This window comes from Rana temporaria, chromosome 8 (assembly GCF_905171775.1).
Source record: "Rana temporaria chromosome 8, aRanTem1.1, whole genome shotgun sequence".
NCBI classification, from domain to species: Eukaryota; Metazoa; Chordata; class Amphibia; order Anura; family Ranidae; genus Rana; species Rana temporaria.
In genome coordinates, this window is record NC_053496.1 from 77,858,777 (window position 1) to 77,879,654 (window position 20,878).

A 20,878-nucleotide genomic window follows, 5' to 3' on the forward strand; every position below is an offset into this window, starting at 1 on the left:
CGTCACAAGGGCAGGTAAGTTCAATATACAGAATAATCACAGCACCATAACAAAGAAATTACTATGCTTATGTTCATATCCCAAATAACAACCTTCATCTCTCTATTTTCTAGCACTGAAGCCACTGGCATCCTAAGCTATAAATCAGACAAACATACTCATTAAAAACAATGTAACAATGTAAAAACTAATTATCGTATGCAAATGGTTTTAAGATAGGGAAAGTTCAACAAGAACTGAATATTAAATACATATTTTCTGCTTTCTAAATCTGGATAAATATTTGATCTTTTTTTTCTAAAGATTTTTCGTTTGAACAATGTATTATTTGAACAATGAATTATATATGACAGAGGTTCCAATGTTTGCACCTGTATTTACTAGCATTGCATAAATGATTGGTAGGACTTGTCATTAAGTAATAATTAGGTTAGAATCTATAGGAAAGGCTAGGATTTTTAGTCCATCATCTTTAATTAGTGGTAAAGTGCAGTGAAGCTAAGATTTTCTATTTATTTTTAACTTTTTTTAAGTTAGAATCAAAGTACAGTGAACGCTTTGAAGCTCAAAAATGCTTCTGCTAAAAACTTCTTTATTTATTCTTTTTTTTTTTTTTTTTTTAATATGATTACATGAACTGAGAACAAAAACTAATCGTCTTAAGTATTTAAAACTTCCCCCAGGTATGAAGAACAGAAAAAACAGTATGAAATAATGGGAAAATACTTAATGCAGACCGCTGTGCTAATCTGTTTTTAAATAAACGGTCACTGTTGTGCTTAATTACCTTTCACTAAACATCACCCTAATCTGTCTCTACAGATCAGTTCAAATAATTTTTCATGTAGAAAATATGAAGTATTTCTATGTACTACAAACAGCAGAGGTCTGTTGTAACTAATGACATTGAATCCCAGAGGCAGTAAGGAACTTTTGTCCTTACCATAAGGCTAAATCTGTCCATACAGTGAGAAAAATAATTATTTGATCCCCTGCAGATTTTGTAAGTTTGCTCACTTAAAAAAGAAATGACGGGTCTATAATTTTTTATCCTAGGTGTATTTTAAATTATATAGACAGAATATCAACCAAAAATCCAGAAAAACACATGATACAAATGTTATTAATTGAGTTGAAGTTCAGTGAGTAAAATAAGTATTTGATCCCCTACCAACCAACAATAATTCTGGTTCCTACAGACTGGCTACAGTATGTGCTCAAGGGGTACACAGATTAGTCCTGCCAATTTAAGAAGGTGCTCCTAATGACAACTTGTATATGTGTATAGAAAATGTGTGTGGTACTACAGCGCTACTATTTATATTTCCACAAGAAAAAATAAACAACAAATAACTAAATAATACAGCTGCAAACACAAAAAGGTGTACAAAACCAAAAGTGATAAATCAATATAGGTGTTGCGCTAGTATTAACTTATTCCTATAAATACAATAGTGCATATATGAGATTCCCAAATAGAACATAATAATGGGGCATCAAAAGTGCAAATTAACATCAAGCATACAATGAGTTAATAACATGAGGATAAAAAACCAATGAAGTGCTATAAGGTGCAAAACAAAACAGTCCCTTTTGAAATCAGCATGAAACCTTCATGGAAAGAAACAGCAACCTGCACAATCACTGAGAGAAAAAAAACGACAACCAATCCTGTATTTTGGAGTGTTCAGTGCATGGAGACTTCACCCCCTGGATCTCCTTTTCCTTCAGGGCAATACAGCTCATAATAGGAAAAAGAAAACAGACATAGTGCAAATAACGTTTTAGGACAGATAAACGAAACTTTGCAATACGGCGATTGCACTCACGATACACTCGATCAGAAAAAGCTCAGCTGTAGAGTCAAACGTCGCTCAGTGCTTTGCGATCTCCTCAGTTGGACGGATCTCCCGTCGATCGCGTCACTAGGCTCCGACGCGATCGACGGGAGATCCATCCAACTGAGGAGATCGCAAAGCACTGAGCGGCGTTTGACTCTACAGCTGAGCTTTTTCTGATCGAGTGTATCGTGAGTGCAATCGCCGTATTGCAAAGTTTCTTTTATCTGTCCTAAAACATTATTTGCACTATGTCTGTTTTCTTTTTCCTATTATGAGCTGTATTGCCCTGAAGGAAAAGGAGATCCAGGGGGTGAAGTCTCCATGCTCTGAACACTCCAAAATACAGGATTGGTTGTCGTTTTTTTCCTCTCAGTGATTGTGCAGGTTGCTGTTTCTTTCCATGAAGGTTTCATGCTGATTTCAAAAGTGTCAATCTCGCTCTCTTTCTCGGCGAGATTGAGCACCTACGAGCCCCATCGCGGGAGCCAGCGCCGAGCTGGCTTGCCGCGATGGAGACAGAGCCGTCATAGAAGCGACGGGAGATCCGACTTGGATTCCCGCCAATTCTAGACGTGTGCGGCGTTTGTTATGAATCCTGAGGGGGAAGTCCCCGCCGGATTTTAAATAAAAATACGGCATGGGTTCCCCCCTCAGGAGCATACCGGGCCCTTAGGTCTGTTATGGGTTGTAAGGAGAGCCCCCCTACGCCGAAAGAAACGACGTAGGGGGTCCCCCTACAATCCATACCAGACCCGTATCCAAAGCACGCTACCCGGCCAGCCAGGAAGGGAGTGGGGACAAAATCGGGTTCACCTACTGTACATCTTTTTGTCTCTGCAGTAATGTATATCCATGTATGTTTATATGTACAGTATTTAATGGTATAAACTACAGCTGGCCAAATGGATCAACACACCTCATTCCCTATCATTTTAAAATATGTTTTAAATAAGAGAAAGTGTTTATTAAAGAGTAGATTACAATTCCATAACAAGAATCATGCATATATAGTCAACCTATTTAAGAAAACACTGTGTATATGGTTCCATTGTACAAACATAGATTAACATGACAAGTAGCATATAATACCAACCCCCCTGTGGGAGTAATATATTTCACATCTACAAAGGGAAGACTTGGTCAGTATGATCAAGCACAAGCACAACTATGTCAGGCAAGTAAAAAAAAGTATATTATTTACTAGATCTAAGGGGCTAAGCCCTGGTGTATCAAGCCAGGGGGCCCATATTTGTTTACATTTATCAGGGCAGCCCATGTGCTGATAAATCTATTTTTCCATGTTAAGGATATCTCCCATATAAATATCCTTTGTGTGCGTGGGTAGATCTACCAATTTCCAATTAGATAGAATCAATCTACTGTACATGCCTGAAATAGGGCTCTAGCCATAGCCTCTTTTGTGAATTATTGTAGTTAAAAGTCATCTAGAATCCCTAAGCTGCATCATTTGGGATAATTCCAGATGGACACTTAAAATACTGTATTTAATTTGTGAATAATCTCTGTCCAATATAGATGTCATTTCAGACAATGCCATAGTAGGAGTAGGTGGATTTAATTCCTGTGGTCTCTGCTGCATTTACCACGCAGGAGATTATCTAGAGTGCCCATCTTAAACATGGCTTCCACCCATTGATCTTCCTCAAAGGAACCTATATCAGCTGCCCAGTAGTTCTCCGCCTTAAGAGGGTACTCATCAAGAAAACTTACAAGCAATATTGCATAACACTTATAGATAAAGCCTTTGGTGGAGGTCATTTTTTGCATCATATTAAAGAGAGTGATAGGGAACTGGTGCCAATGAACAGCCTCTCCATGAGCCCTAACTTCATGTTGGAGGTGAAGGTTTTAAAAAAACATTGAAGTTCTTCATTAACTACAGAAGAGGGTAGGGTTTGCTTGATAGGTACGACAATAGAATTTGTAGCACCTTCTGCAAAAAAGGAGGGGGAATGTAAATTTTAGCCAGTATGCATGTACCATACATTTTACAATGCAAAAAAAAAAAATCTCTCTATTTCCATCATAGAGTACATTTCTTGAAAATGCAGAGACTGATAAATCAGGAGACTCATTTGAGTATGTGTAGAATGGTATGCTCCCCCCAGTCTAGATGCTTATCTTTATTGAAAAGCTACATATTGATTTTTCATATCAAATCAGAAAGTGTGGTGGCATGCCCAAAAACTGATCAGCTTGGTGGTAATTAAAACGCTCTATGTTTTGTTACAGTAGGGGCCTTTGTTTCTGTAATTAGAAAGTGACATGTCTACCTCTCTTCCTATGGAAAACAGAGATTAGTACACTGTTTTGTGCACTAAAATAATGTGTTAAACATTCCTATACGAACACAAAAAGAGAAATCACTCTGCTCCAGGTCGGTCCCCTGTCCCACCTACACTACCACACTTTCATGGGTGCAGGCCCTGTCCAACGCAGTCTTCATTGAAAAGAAACATTCTGGTTGGCCAGACACAGCCAAATAATTTACCTTTATTAGAAATCTTCAATTAACCACTTGCCGACTGCCGCACAACTTTGTACATTGACAACATGGCATGGGCAGGCAGATTGGTGTACAGGTACTCGATGTTCCCGGGAGGCCAGAAATTGTAGTCGGCAAGGGCAGAACAGGGGAATGCCTTTGTAAACAAGGCATTTCCCTATTCTGCCTAGAGACACTGTCACTGATGACCGTTTACCGTGATCGGGAGCGGTCATCAGCGATGTGTCACGTGTAGCCACACCCCCTAACAGTAAGAATCACTCCCTAGGCAACACTTAACCCCTACAGCGTCACCTAGTGGTTAACCCCTTCACTGCCAGTGTAATTTTTACAGTAATCAGTGCATTTTTATAGCACTGTTCGCTGTAAAAATGACAATGGTCCCAAAATGGTGTCAAAAGTGTCCGATGTGTCCGCCATAATGTCGCAGTCATGATAAAAATCGCTGATCGTTGTCATAACTAGTAAAAAAATTATATTAATAAAAATGCCATAAAACAGTCCCCTATTTGTAGAAGCTATAACTTTTGCACAAACCAATCAATAAACGCTTATTGTGATTTTTTATACCAAAAATATGTAAAAGAATATGTATCGGCCTAAACTGTGGGAAATTTTTATTTATTTTTTGGGGGGGGGGGATATTTATTATAGAAAAAAGTAAAAAATATAGAATTTTTTTCAAAATTGTCGCTCTTTTTTTGTTTATAGCGCAAAAAATAAAAATCGCAGAGGTGATCAAATACTACCAAAATAAAGCTCTATTTATGGGGAAAAAAGGACGCCAATTTTGTTTGGGAGCCACGTCACATGGCCGCGCAATTGCCAGTTAAAGCAACACAGTGCCGAATCACAAAAAGTGGCCTGGTCTTTGACCACCAAAATGATCCGGGCTGAAGCGGTTAAAAAAATCTTAGCATATACAGATAATGTTTTTTACACAAATTTGCTGCTTAAGCTATGATTAAGCGCTCAATTAAAACAAAACACTTTAGTTGTATTTGCTGTAACTCCTCATTGTGAAGATATTTTTAAATGAAGATTTCTAATAAAGGTGATTTCTTTGGATGTGTGGCCAAACCGGAATTTTTCTTTTACTAGTTAAACATTCCTACTTTGGATTAAATACGTTTTTTTTTTTTTTATTTACTTTACTACAATAATGAGAAATACATATGCAGTTTTTCTGCTAAGAAAGGCAAGACCTACACAAAATAAGCACTGAGTAGCAAATAATTCTTACTCTTGTGCTGACTGTCATGTCATTTCGCACACCTTCCTCTGTTGTATCATATTAGTTAATTAAAACTGTACCAAAAGACAAAATGTGCACATGACTTTAATAATGACTTTGCTATTTCCTCTTAGTTCTTCCATAATTTTAAAATTCATAATCTTGTTGAATATTTTATATCATTATGAAGTGATTTAAATGCATTTATCCATTAATATTGTATATACAATCATATTTAAAATTCATTCAATTAGAATAATTATTACTTTTGGATAATATACCTCTGCCAAATGCTGGAAAATGTAAAGATATTTTTTTTTAATTTATACATTAGTTTTAATAAAGATTTACAAATCATGAATCAAAATCCCATCCCAACAACTTAATTTTTAAATATACAGTATAAGTACTTTCTACGGTGAGTTGCTTATGTATGTAGCTCATAAATCAAGCACACCATCCCAACATGCTAAACACTATCCATGCTGGATAAACCATATACATGTGGCACCACACCTGAGTTTCTTCAATGCCTTCTAATGTATTTATTTCATATAGATAATGTATGTAAAAGAGTATTTAAAAGAGTCTAACTGTAACTGATGTGTGACTATTTTTGTTTAATCAATAATTTTTATTGATTATAACAAAAGTACCGGGCTATTCCAGGTATAGCCAGTATGAATAGTACAGTGCAGATTCCAAGATATACTTCATAATTTACAAGATAATACCAACAGTGTTATGTTACATCTATCAATCCATATGCTCCAAAATTTGCTAAATACATTATATGACAATGAGTTTATAGCCAATAGCCTCTCGTAAGTATAGTTCAGGTGAGCTATGCTTTCTGCTTCAGAGAGGTTTGGTGCTAAGAGTGTCTTCCATTGTTGGAGAGTTACAGAGCGTGCGGCAAGGAATACTGTATGTGCGTGACAACTTGTCAATTCGCCCGTGGGTACTTGTCTTTACCAATATTGAGTAGGACTAATTCGGGACCTTGGGAAGTAAACATTCTGGTGCATGTGGATATAAGTTGGTATATTTGGGTCCAAAAGCTGGTCAGTGTGGGGCATTCCCAGAGAATGTGTAATAGGTTTCTTGAGTGAGTGAGAAACTTGTAAAGCGCAACACATGTGAACTGAATCGCCTCTGGGCGCTGTATCCATTTCATGGGTAAGAAACCCCTTGACCTCAGAAGAGATGGGTTTTAATCTTTCTCCTGAAGGCCAAGTGGTCCGACTCCAGTCGGATGGTGGTTGGTAGTGCATTCCACAGGCGAGGTCCCTGGACTGCAAATCTTCGATCTCCTTTGGACTTGTATCTGGCTTTGGGTATCTGGAGTAGGTTTTGATTGGTGGATCGCAGAATGCGATTGGGGTTACGGGCTTTAATTTTTTTGCATAGATATTGGGGGGCGTTGCCTTAAATACACGTATGTATTAGGCAGAGTGCCTTGAAAGTGATTCTGTCTTTTACTGACAACCAATGAAGGGATCTCAGTGAAGGTGAGATTGATTCCCATGTTTTTTTTTTCGGTCACTAGTCGAGCGGCCGTATTTTGAACGACTTGCAAACAAGTGATTTGGTATTTGGAGAATCCTAGATAGAGGGCATTTGCGTAGTCGTGTCTGGAATTGATGATTGTTCCCACCACGACTGCAATGTCCTCTTTCGGGATAAAGGGCGTGAGTCTGCGTATTAGGCGCAGCAGATGGTGGGATCTGCTGCCTACTGACCCTATTTGTGCATCCATTGTCATGTAGGTATCGAAAATGACTCCGAGACTTTTGACTTTGGTGCTAGGGGTGATAGTTTTACCCAGAATGGCTGGGGGAGTCCATGTTGACGCAGGGTGATTATTCCGGTTGGCGTGAAACAGGAGAAGTTCTGTTTTCGAACCGTTGAGTTTAAGATAACTGTTTGTCATCCAGTTATCTATTAGAGTAAGGCATTTCTCTAGTCCAAGAGAATGATCCTTTTTGTTGCAGATGCGGAAATACAGTTGTGTGTCGTCTGCATAGGAGTGGTAAAGTAACTTCTGGTTACTGATGATTTCAAAGAGAGGGCGGAGATAGATATTAAACAATACGGGCGACAAGGAAGATCCCTGAGGGACTCTGCATGATACCATACGTTTTTCAGAAGTGAAAGACCCCAGTTTCACTATTTGTGATCGGTTTTCCAAGAAGGAGGGGAACCAGGGTAAAACACCTTCAGCGACTCCGGCTACTTCAGCTAGCCTAGCCAGTAGTAGTCCGTGGTCTACAGTGTAAAAAGCCGCGCTTAGGTCCAGCAGTATCAGGAGACAAGATTCTCCTTCGTCTGTGGCCTCTAGAGCGTCATCCCATACCTGACCACAGTTGTACCAGCATAGAGCAGGAGGAAGAGGTGAATTTCGCCATCCATAAGGGGGTTCAATACCATCTATTGATGATTTTTATTGCCATTTCCCAATGACAATAAAAGGCACCATACTTTAGGGTGTGTGAATAAAGTTGGAATGGGGTGTTTAGCAAAAAAATGTAGTACGTGAATACTCATGAATAATGCTGATTTGGATAGATTAAATCTCTCTCAATGTTTGAGGTTACCTTGGGTATAAAGGTCAGTGAATACAGATAGTCCACAACGGGTCAAAGATTTAGTATCTATCATAGGTATCATAAATTCTAGACAAAAAATACACACAAAAGAAAAAACTAGCAGGTGCGCTGATCAACAGTTTGGTATAACCCTCCAGCTGGCTGTTTGTGATGATTAGACAAGTCAAAGAGTGATGCTGCTCTCTATGGATCCTCTGGGTGGCAAGAACACATCTAGACAAAACACAAAAGAAGAGAGTGCAAAGTCTTCCTAGTGTAACTCCGCTTTAATATGGTAAAGTTAAAAACACTACAATGATTAAAATCACATTGTGTGAAGATAGAGACAGCATAGAGACAGCATAAGGATTTTACTGTGGCCACACTCCTATAAACACCTCAATATCCCGACAGGGGAATGGGGAGCTGTGAACATTCAACCTAGCTGCCCAGATCCTGGCAGCACATCCGAAGGCTATCCACCACGCTTGACATGCAAATCCTAATGTTCTTGCATCCAGTCCAGCAGGCGCTGCTCTTTGAGGACACACAAACCCAAGGGCGAAGATCCCAGGGCTTCCACATGTCACTTAAGAGGAGCATACGCAAGTCTCCAGTGGGGGATAGGGCTGACTCTAAATCCACCCATAAGGGAGCTTCTTCCAATAAGAACCAGTGTTTAATGCACCCCCTAAGGACATGTGCTTAATAAGACATGAGGCTGCCAGCCTACTATACCATGTCAGTTTGAATTGCTAGATGCAATGTAGTTCTGTGGAGATTTTGTTTAGTAAGGGCTTAACATTAGAGGGGGCTAGATTAGATATGTTTGCCATAAGGGTGATTTTGAGAGTGCGTCTGGTGTTTGCTCTCACACCTAAGTCTGGAAACATGGACTTTGAAGTGTTTACCTTGTAGTTTGAAATATTGCTACATTGTGTTAAAGTTTAGTATGCAAAGGGAAGCAAACTTTCCGGGTTGGTCAGAAGGATTATGTCATCTGCAAACAGATTGATTTTGTGTGAGATATTGCGAAATGGGAACCCTGTGACATCCCTGTCGAGTTCCATTAGTTATACTGAATGTCTTTGACAATATGTCTGTGCTGAGGAATTGGAATACAATGTTAATATGGCAGAAAAGATGTTACCTTTGCAGCCAAATTTCAATAGCACCATAGACAAATACTGCCAACCAATTGCAGGATTTTTCCTGATGACGCGAGGATGGCAAAATGCATAGAAAATTGACACAGCACGTCTGACACTGGAGCTGTATGTTTTCCAATTGAAACAGCTGAGACGCATGCCGTGGATTGTATCGCTATCAGTGACAAGCCCGACTGCTGCCTCCCCTCAAGTTGCGTGTATACCTGCCCGTTTACACCAAGTTTTTACCCTGTAAGTAATCTTAATAAAAAAACAGTATCACACTATTTCCGTTTTTGTGGCTCATTGTGTTGGAGCCTTTTGAACTTTCCAGATGGGAGAACCTGTATTTGGAATATACAGATATTAATGGAGAGCAGTTTCTGTTGAATTATACTGGGGATTTATCCTGTTCAGAGAGAGGCCGCATCGGGTGAAGCACTTTATGTATGCACGTTGCACTTTTAAAAGCACGGTGGTTGGATAACATAGATTTGGATTACAGCACCTTATACTGCGAATCACATATCTGCATTTATTTGAACTTTTTTAATTTAATAATAATGCTTAATTATGGACATTAATTTTACACCTGTTGCGCCCTTTTTCATTGCTCCAATAGACAAATACTGCAAGTACACTCTGTCAAATGCCTTCTCTGGGTCCAGAGCTAACAACAGAGAAGATGTTTGAGTTCTTTCAGCATATAATAGTTACATAGTTACATAGTAGGCAAAGGTTGAAAAAGACACAAGTCCATCAAGTCCAACCTACATGTGTGACTTTATGTTAGTATTACATTGTATATTCTTGTATGTTGTGGTCGTTCAGATGCTTATCTAATAGTTTTTTGAAATTATCAATGCTCCCCGCTTAAACCACTGCCTGTGGAAGGGAATTCCACATCCTAACTGCTCTTACAATAAAGAACCCTCTACGCAGTTTAAGGTTAAACTGCTTTTCTTCTATTTTTAGTAAATGGCCGCATGTCTTATTAAATTCCCTTATGTGGAAAAGTTGTATTCCAATTGTGGGATCACCAGTATGGTATTTGTACATTGAAATAATATTCCCTCTCAAGCATCTCTTCTTCAGAGAGAACAAGTCTGGTGCTCGCAACCTTTCCTCATAACTGATGTCCTCCAGACCCTTTATTCGTTTTGCTGCCCTTCTCTGGACTCTCTCTAGTTCCAGCACACCCTTCTTAAGGACTGTTGCCCAAAACTGGACAGCATACTCCAGGTGTGGCCCAGAACAGAGTCTTGTAGAGTGGGAGAATTATCGTTTTATCTCTGGAGTTAGTCCCCTTTTTAATGTGTGCCAATATTCGGTTTGCTTTGCTTGCAGTAGCTTGGCATTGCATGCCATTGCTGAGCCTATCATCTACTAGGACCCCCAGAGGTTCTCCCCCCAAAGAGTAGATTGAATTCATATTCATGCCACCCAAATGCATTATTTTACATTTTTTCCACATTAAACCTAATTTTCCATGTATTTGCCCAACCCATTCATTTATTCAGATCTTCTTGCAAGGTTTCCACATCCTGTAGAGAAGTTATTACTCCCCATATATCACTACCCTCTGAACTCACACCTGTAGCTAGTTTTGAAGCCATGTACTCACCCTGTGGTCCATGCCAATGGATCTTATGCCACGTACACATGACCGTTTTTTGGGTTGTAAAAACTGACATTTTTAATGGTCTAGAAAAAAAAACTTTTTTTTCAACCCGATCGTTAAAACAGCCTTGCCTACACGATCGTGAAAAAAAAATTCTCTAGCAAAGCGCGGTGACGTACAACACGTATGACGCCACTATAAAAGGAAGTTCCATTCGGATGGCGCCACCCTTTGGGCTGCTTTTGCTAATTTTGTGTTAGTAAAAGACGATTCACGCTTTTCAGTCCTTTACAGCGTGATGAATGTGCTTACTCCATTACGAACGCTAGTTTTACCAGAACGAGCACTCCCGTCTCATAACTTCTGAGCATGCGCGATTTTTTCACGTCGTTAAAGCCCACACAAGACCATTTTTTTTACGTCAAAACCGACAACGTTAAAAACGTTGTGAAAAATTAAAGCATGTTCTAAATTTTTAATGGCCATTTTTTATATCGTGAAAAATGCTCTGGAGCCCACACACAATCGTTTTTAATGACATAAAAAAAACTTCATTTTTTACAACCCGAAAAACGGTCGTGTGTACGTGGCATGACCTTGTACAGTAAAAGTTTATGGGGAACTGTATCAAATTATTTAGCAAAATCCAGATACACTACATCTATGGGCCTTCCTTTATCTAGATGGCAGCTCACCTCCTCATAGAAGGTTAATAGATTGTTTTGGCAAGAACGATTCTTCTTGAATCCATGCTGATTACTGCTAATGATACAATTGTCATTGTATCATGTATATAGTCCCTTATCATCCCCACTAAGAGCTTGCATACAATTGTTGTTAGGCTAACTGGTCTGTAATTCCAGGGGATGTATCTTGGCCCTTTTTTTAAATATTGGTGCTACATTGGCTTTTCTTCAATAAGCTGGTACTATTCCAGTCTGTAGACTGTAAAAATTAGGAACAATGGTCTGGCAATTACTTGACTGAGTTACTTAACCATTTCAGCCACAGAAAAATGTACCCCCTTCCAGACCAGGCCATTTTTTATATGGCACTGTGTCGCTTTAACTGACAGTTGCGCGATCATGCAACACTGTATCCAAACTAAATGTACGTCCTTTAATCCCCACAAATAGAGCTTTCTTTTGGTGGGATTTGATCACCTCTGCGTTTTTATAATAAAAGAAGAGCGACAATTTTGAAAAAAAACACTATATTTTTTACTTTTTGCTATGATAAATATTCCAATTTTTCCCATCTTTGTCCATCACCTTTTTTTAACATGCTTTTGAGCATCTTGGTAATTCTCTCCACAATACCATCAGTTTGGGGGTGGTAGACAGAGGTGCAGAGATGGGAGATTGTGAAAAACTTGCACAATTCTTTAGTGACTCTGGACATAAATAGTGTGCCTTGATCTATTAAAATCTCTTTTGGAATACCCACCTGACTAAATACCTGGACAAGCTCTTTGGCAATAGTCTTAGCTGAGGTATTACGCAAGGGAAGAATGGCTTCAGGATACTGTGTGGCATATTCCAGTATTACCAGTATGTGCTGATGGCCCTTGGCAGACTTTACTACTGGTCCCACCAGATCCATGCCGATTCTTTCAAAAGGCACTTCAATTATCAGTAACGGTACCAGCAGACTGCGAAAACGGGGAGATGGAGCAGAATACTGACACTCTGGGAATGACTCATAATATTATTTGACATCTGCATGTAACCCAGGCCAAAAGAATCTCTGGGCTATTCTCTACTTAGTTTTCTCTATACCCAGGTGTCCACGCATTATATGACCATGGGCTTAATCTAATACAATCCGACGACAGGGTTTGGGAACCACTAGTTGCTCTACCTTCTCCTCTCCTTGCTTTGCCACTTGATACAACAAGTTATTTTTAAGAGCCATGTAGGAAAATGACACCCCTACATTTGGTTCAACAGATTCACCATCAATCATATTAACATTTTCTCTGGCTTTATTGAGTGTGGAGTCTCTTAGTGGTGCCTGACTTCTAAGTCAGGCACCACATTCTGTCCGCTCCCATATTAGGGTCAGAGATAATTTCTTGTTAATTAACCTCAAGCTGGGGGCTGGATTCCAGCTCCTCCTTCTCCCCAGCAATTACAGAAAAGGGAAAGGGATCTACTCCTCCATTGGACACACCAACAGTTTCCCTTTCATTTTTGCAATCAAAATGGTCCAGTGTTTTCTCAGCAGGGGGAGCTCTGTCCTCCTGACTCCATTTTCTCATCTTTCCCCACTAGAGCTTCATGAAGTAGTGAGGGTACCAACCCCCACTGAATGTGTCACAGTGCCCCAAGGGGTATCAAACGCAACTACAGCAGTCTGGTAGTCACGTGTATCACTATGTATACAAATCACCCGAACAGTGCTATGGTGTAACTTTGCAGGATTTACAAAATAACCTTTTATTTATGTAGCAGACATTTTTGTAATGCAATTTCTCATTTTGGCCACAAGATGGAGACAGAGAGATGCTGACTTGTGCTTCCAGAAAACTGAGGGGAGAGGGGAGTTTCAGGAAGTGCTGAGGAGAGGAGAAGGGAACTTCTGAGGTAAACGCAGTGAGGAGAGCTCTCTGATATACCAGCAATGAGGAGAGCTGTCTGATATACCTAAATCTGAGGAGAGCTGTCTGATATATCAGCATCTGAGAGAGAGAGAGAGAGAGACTGAGCCAGAGAGGGGAGGCTGAAGTGTGGCTGAGGGAGCGCTATCAGAGAGAGAGAGGGATCAAGCCAATGAAGCCCCTTTTGCTGTACCACAGTTTGCACCTGAAAGTGGAGAGAGACCCACCCCACCAGAGGGAGAGAGGCTGAACCACCGTTGGGGGACCAACGTGCTGCACTACAGACTGAACTTGCCTGGTAACTCAGAGTGAGCGTACATCCCGCCAGAGGGATCATTATTGCTGGGTCTGGTGAGAGGGCCTTGCGCTCATTATTTGTTATCGCTGCTATAGACTCAGAGTCATTACTAAAATAAAATAATATAAATAAAATAGAAAAGTGACTGCCTTTCCATTAACTGAAATCATACACATTTGTTTTTCCATGCATCTCTGACATGATGCAGTACATGCCACCTGTGCAAAAAGAGACATGCGTTTTTTCAAATAAACATTATCATATTACATTGGTTCATCATTTAGGGAACAGTAAGCAGCAATATGACCTAACGCATGGCAGTGATAACATTTTATGTGTTCTGTACCCAGTCCTCTAAACGGTCTCAGAGACTTTCCTGACCTATTTGACCAGTCTCCAGGTCCTGAGCCCATAGTCTCATTATCTGTAGCAACAGTCTGGTAAATTTTCAACTGCAGATGTCATCTTCTGCAGGTAATAGCTGGCATGCCTCATTTTCTGTTCCACTGGAAAAGGATCTGCAGACCCCTTCTTTAACTCCACTATGGCCTCCACAAACTGGTGATTCGCCTCATCCTGCATTGCAATGACCTCTGCGTCCCAGTGGTTGGTTTCCTGCTTCTGGCGACTGGTTTCCTGCTAACCCCACCATATGTCAGGGGTTAGCTCAAGGAGATCACCTTCCCTGGGAAAATGGTAGTCCAAAAGTCAGGCTTTCTGAAAAATCTGAATTGTAGCCAGTTTTATTTTGAAAGGTTGCATGGAAATTAAACAAACAAAACTGAAAATAAATCTTTGCCATGCAGGCACTAACTAAACATTGCAGTTGATTAACTTAGAGGTTAAGGGCTTCTCCCAGTCACCCACAAAATAAGGACAATGCAAACTCTTTCTTTCTCTCACAAAGCAAACTTCACATAAGCAGATTTGTCAGGAAAGGTTTCACCCATTGGTGGCACTGTCGGTCCTGTGGATTGCAGTACTGGTGTCCATCAGCGGGTGTCTCCTAACAGTCTGGAGCTGTCATGAAAGGTTTCACCTGCTGGTGGCACTGTTTGATCCTTGGGCCGCAGTACTAATGTCCACCAGCAGGTGTTTCCTGGCAGTGTTTAGCAGACATCACCTCCTCCGATCAGGTGTCACCTGAGGCTAATTGCAGGTGTGTGTATTAATACCCGGCAAGCATCCACACACTTGCCTTGGTGTCTTCCTTGCATCCTAAACTGTACCTGCTAACCTGAGAACCTGATCCTGTTACCCTGTGTACCTGTGAATCTGATCCTGATCCCATACCTTCTGTCACCCTGCATCCCTGCCCTGCAGCTTGATCCTGTCCACCTTCTCCCTGTCCTGTTTTGTTCCTTGCCCTCATCTGCTGATCTCCTGTGTATGACCCCGGCCTGGCTACGTTTATGATTCGGGTACTTCCTATCTATTGTATATAGTTATTTGTCATTGTGGGTCACTGTCTGGTTTGTTGTTCACTGTTTAGTATTGGAGGTGTTTGTGTATTCATATCACTTATCTTTAATAAACTTAATTATTCACTTTATTTATGTTTGATTTCCTCTGTCGCAGTTCACACAGTTCTGGTCTCACCTGTTCATAACAAGATCTCCCAGGTTTTTAGCTTCCTGCATCCCAGGCCAAGAGCAATTCATTGCTTCAGTCCTTCTTTATTTATACCCCCTGTTGGTGGACACAAGTGCATTGCAATATCTGGTCCAGAACTAACCCTGCCAAGGTGGCTGGTAAAACCTGGACCAGATTCTACCTTAGTTCTCAGCAAATGAGCGCATGCGAGGTGAAACAACGTCCATCAATCACCTTGCCTTTCATAATGTCACAGTATATAGCCACATTCCTATCACTGCCTCAGGGATATTCCCTCTGTTTGGAATTTCTTTCCACAACACTGAATGGGCAGACTTTTTCTCCAGTGATGCTTTGTATAGTAAAACACCTCATCAGCATTAGAAAAAAGATACTAGTCTCAACTGGCAGGTTTCTTACACCCAGCTTATCTTGGTCTTGAGTTCTCCTCCGGTATCTACTGTTCTATTACTGGTTGTTGAAACATCAATGAATGTCTGAAATTGTACTGCAATGAAATGAGCTATAATTATAGAGTAGGACAAGTACCTGTTAGAGAATTACATTTATTTGGGTTTCTGAGAAATTCCTTAGCTGTAGTGTTTGATTACAACGGTGTTACACATCAGGAAACTGTCACATAATCTGCAAATGTAATTAACCTTTTTAAAGCTAAGGCTAGGAGACATTCATGGTTCTCTAATGTTACCATTGGATCATTCAACTCACACCTGCAAAGCCAATCTTTGGTCTTACCCGATAGTACACAATATCTATGTGGGAGAAGAGCATATACATTACTACCCCTTTAATTCTACTGGTAATTGTTGTACCTGTTATCGATCTAAAAATAAATGTGATTTTCTGTATAGTTCACTAACTTATGATTTTAACCACTTGACCACCGGGCCTATTTTGGCACTTCTCTCCTTCATTTAAAAATCAACATTTTTTTGCTAGAAAATTAATCAGAACCCCCAAACATTATATATATATTTTTTGCAGACACCCTAGGGAATAAAATGGCGGTCATTGCAACTTTTTCTCCCACACAGTATTTGCGTAATCATTTTTCTAACGCCTTTTTTTGGGGAAAAAAAAAAGTTTCATGACTTAAAAAATAACAAAACAGTAAAATTAGCCCAATTTTTTTGTATAATGTGAAAGATGATGTTACGCCAAGTAAATAGATACCTAACATGTCACGCTTTAAAATTGCGCACACTCATGGAGTGGCGCCAAACTTCGGTACTTAAAAATCTCCATAGGCGACGCTTTAACTTTTTTTTTACAGGTTACTATTTTTGAGTTACAGAGGAGGTCTAGTGCTAGAATTGTTGCACACGCTCTAACGCACGCGACGATACCTCACATGTCTGGTTTGAACAGCGTTTAGCTATGTGGGTGGGACTTGCATGCGTGTTCACTTTCGCGCGCGAGCAACCGGGGACAGGGGAGTTTTAATTTATTTTTTTTAACTTCATTTTTTTATTTTTACACTTTTTTTATTTTATTTTTTTTATCACTTTTATTCCTATTACAAGGAATGCAAACATCCCTTGTAATAGGAAATAGTGTGACAGGTCCTCTTTATGGAGAGATGTGGGATCAATAAGACCCCACATCTCTCCTCCAGGCTTAAAAGCATGAGATTGTGAACAAAAAATCACCGATCTCATGCCGACAGCCACGATTGTGGCTTTGTTTACTCCTGGGTACCGGGCGTGACGTTATAACGTTTTGCCCGGGCCTCCGACGGTCATAGAGATGACTGGTGACCATCTGGCCACCAGTCATCTCTATGCTTCCCAGCCAGTGCCGGCCGATTCATTCTCTGGGCCCCCGATGGCACGGGAGAGCTTGGAGAAGCACCAGATGGCGGCAGGAGGGGGGGACCTCCCCTCCCGCTGCCTATAAGAACGATCAAGTGGTGGAACTGCCGCTTTGATCATTCTTATCGTGCAGAGAATCGGCAGCTGAAGACGGTGATATCTGAATGATGCCTGTAGCTGCAGGCATCATTCAGATATCACTGCACAAAGTCAAGGACGTCATATGTTAAGTTAAGTTAAGTGGTTAAATAGTTTTTCTTTTCTCAAAGAACAAAAAGCTTGGGTCTGGACTCCCTGTGTGGACCTACACTGGCATGGAATGCGGAAACCTTATGATGGAAAAACTGAACCTATATTCCAGGATAAAGGAGGAATTTATAAATGAGACCATGAGGGCTTTTGTGGAACTAGTGACAAAAATAACTCAGGTTTGTAAAGTCCTCTAAATTGCCTAAGGCAGGGGTGCCCAACCAGTGGCCCGGGGGCCACATGTGGCCAGCAGAGCCCTCTGATGTAGCATGGCGGGTTGGCAAGTCCAGATTGCAGGTTGCCTACCCGCCATCCCAGAGCATCAGTGTTGTGAACGAAGCCAGTGGTAGAGAAAGCAAGCAGCTGCTGAGCAAAGCCTCACAAGCCAATGCTTCCTGTATAGCACTGGCTCCCGTCATAGGTGGAGTGGTACCAAATGCACTCTGCCTGGGACAGCCAGTTTATTACTAAAATCACATTGTATATATGGACATATCTGCTCTGCAGTGGTACTGGGCTGCTTTCAAACTAATCCGCAGGTGTAGTGCCTGCGGCTTACCTGCACTGAGTCGTCGACTTCTGGTTTTACCTGCAGGTTGGGGCGCTTTCAGAAAGTGCACCACACCTGCAGGATATAATAGAATGCTATGGCAAAGTACAGCTAACCTGCAGGAAAGCCACAGGTGCACTGAGCTGCATCCACGTGTGAGTAGACCACAGACTATCAGTGTAAATGTAGCCTTAGACCTTTCATTAACCTCTATGGAGTAGCAGATATAAACAGACTTGTGTCCGTTTACACCTGCCTACTTCCCATCCGATCTGCTAAAAAAACAGAAGTGGATCCGTCCCCTTTCATTTGATCAAGTAAGAGGGTCCATAGAGTAGAGTGGGCTGTGTCTGTGTCCGCTTTGCATCTGCTTTGCATACGCAGAGTAGACGCAGACCTGTCATCTGCTCATTGTGGCCCACGACTGGTTACTAAGTCGCTTAAGTGGCCCTCGCTCTTTAAAAGGTTGGGCACCCCTGGCCTAAGGGATGGTTTTATCTTAGCAGCACAGTGAAGAGTATACAAGTCAACCAGCACTGAGTGTTGTTCTTTTATTTCAATAAATAAAGATATTGTAAAAAACAAAAAAAATTGAAAATACTTATGCTACTCCCTATTTTCTTAACACTAAAAACACTAAACATAAAAAAAGGCATGAGAGCAGCTGTCACTAAAATGTGTAGTCATCTTACATAAGGTAATTAAAAATAAAATGGAATATAGTAAAGTGCTCAATTGAAATAAATAAGGTGTAGCCACTCCCACCTACTAACGTCATCTTGCTGGATGGGCCCATCCTGTCATTGAAAGATCTTCCTGGCCGGTGATCGCTGCAGAGGCTTGTGACATGCATTGTTTATTTATCAAATACATTGAGTGAAACACTTTATTATTTTTAATCACTTCCCGCCCGCTGTATGCAGAATGATGACTGGGAAGTGGTTCTGTTATCCTGACTGAGCGTCATATGATGTCAGCAGGATAACATGTCAGCGGGCACCCCTGGGGGCGTGCAGCACGGCGATCGCGAGTGCGGCGTGTCAGTCTGACACACTGCATCTCTGATCTTGGTAAGAAGATGCAGGTCTGGTGTGGATTTTAAGGGGAACTCCACCCCAATTTTTTTTTTTAAATGGCGTGGAGTTCCCCCAGAAATCCGCACCAGCTCGCTTATCTGAGCACGTTAACATGGCCGGCCGCCAGAAAAGAGGGGGGCAGAGTTCGCCCCCCCCTCCTGAACCATACCAGACCACATGCCCTCAACATGGGGAGGATGTCCCCATGTTGATGGGACAAGGACCTCATCCCCACAACCCTTGCCCGGTGGTTGTGGGGTCTGTGAGTGGGGGCTTATCAGAATCTGGAAGACCCCTTTAACAAAGGGGACCCCCAAATCCTGGCCCCCCCTATGTGAATTGGTAATGGGGTACATTGTACCCCTACCATTTAACGAAGGAAGTGTAAATAGTTGTAAAAAACACACACACACCGTAGAAAAAAAGTCCTTTATTAATAAAAAACTAAAAAATAAATCCAGCGGTGGTAATCCACTCTGTCCCGCCTCCCCGCTCCAACATTGTCTGAATCCAGCCACAGGTGATCTCCTCTCCTGTCCAGCGATGAGAAGATCTTCCAGGTTCCAAAGCGCAGCATCGCCGGCCTCCTCTCTCTGCCAGACACAGCCCGGAGAATGACGAGAGTGCCTTTGTACTTTAGCCCTTATGGTTTATTGTTTTAGACCCTGAACAATTCAATCTTCCTTCTTCTCAGTTCTACCTAAAGATGATGGGTCACTGTCTATTTCTATCATTCCAGACTACCACACATACCTTGAACATGTGAACAGTTTCAGAAAATGTTAGAAACTACTAACCATAAATGGGGGAGTTGTTGGTATGGTTTTATATAAAATAACTTGAACAGTAAGCATTTTATAGATAACTTCACACGTGAAAGAAACACAGGACACCATTCTGCTGCTGCATAATCTGCAAGCAGCCATCAAATACATTGTTACATTTTATAATACTAGTGAGATGGAAGAATGAAAAGGACCAAAACAGATTCATGGGCTACATTAAATTAACTCAGGTTTTATATCCAACATTGACACCTTTATACTTCTTTCCTGTAATTCAAAAATACATTTGTCCCACTTTTGAAAAAAATAGCATACAACTTCATAATTCAGGACATAGTGTCCTTAGCAAGACAGAAATGTATGGTTCCTTAACAATGTGTTGAAATTTATGAAGAGGAACATCACTTTCATACTAAATGAACTGTAACTTACTTTTAGAGGTGGCTCGTAGATTATATCTGGCCACATGCATAGAATCAGCTTGAATTCTAAGCTCATAGCTTGTAGTGTTTTCATAGTCCAGTGGTTTTACAACAGTGATAACCCCTGTGATATTATCAATGGCAAATGCACCTGTATGAAGGGAAACAAGGGTTTAAGAAGTCTATCTTGAAATAAACATAGATAATATTACTTGAACACAGTAGAACAATATAATTTGTTATATGAAGTCAGTTTTAATTGTTCCCCTTTAGTTACTGTACACAAAAACAGAACAAACTGAAAATAGAAAAAAAATCCCACAATTCAGGATTTAAGATGTTGAAATTCTAAAATATTAGGGATTCCAACATTGTCACATAATTCGTATACATGTTTTACTCAAAAATCTAATTATTTTTAGAAAATGAATAAAGATGTTTGCAGTTAAAGCAGCACAATATTTTAGAGTAGAGAATTTCGTAGTAGAGAATTTCGTATTTTGTCTAAATCTCCA

General features: G+C 40.6%; 1 protein-coding gene across 6 annotated transcripts in view; it reads right to left on the reverse strand.

The window, feature by feature from the left end:
- Positions 1–20,878, reverse strand: part of PCDH15 (protocadherin related 15) — a 1,266,541-nt gene that overhangs the window by 204,516 nt on the left and 1,041,147 nt on the right. For all 6 annotated transcript variants that reach the window (XM_040362073.1, XM_040362072.1, XM_040362074.1 and 3 more), the window contains one exon: positions 20,374–20,514. In XM_040362073.1, coding sequence (XP_040218007.1) covers positions 20,374–20,514 — 141 coding nt within the window. The remainder of the gene's footprint in view (positions 1–20,373; positions 20,515–20,878) is intronic.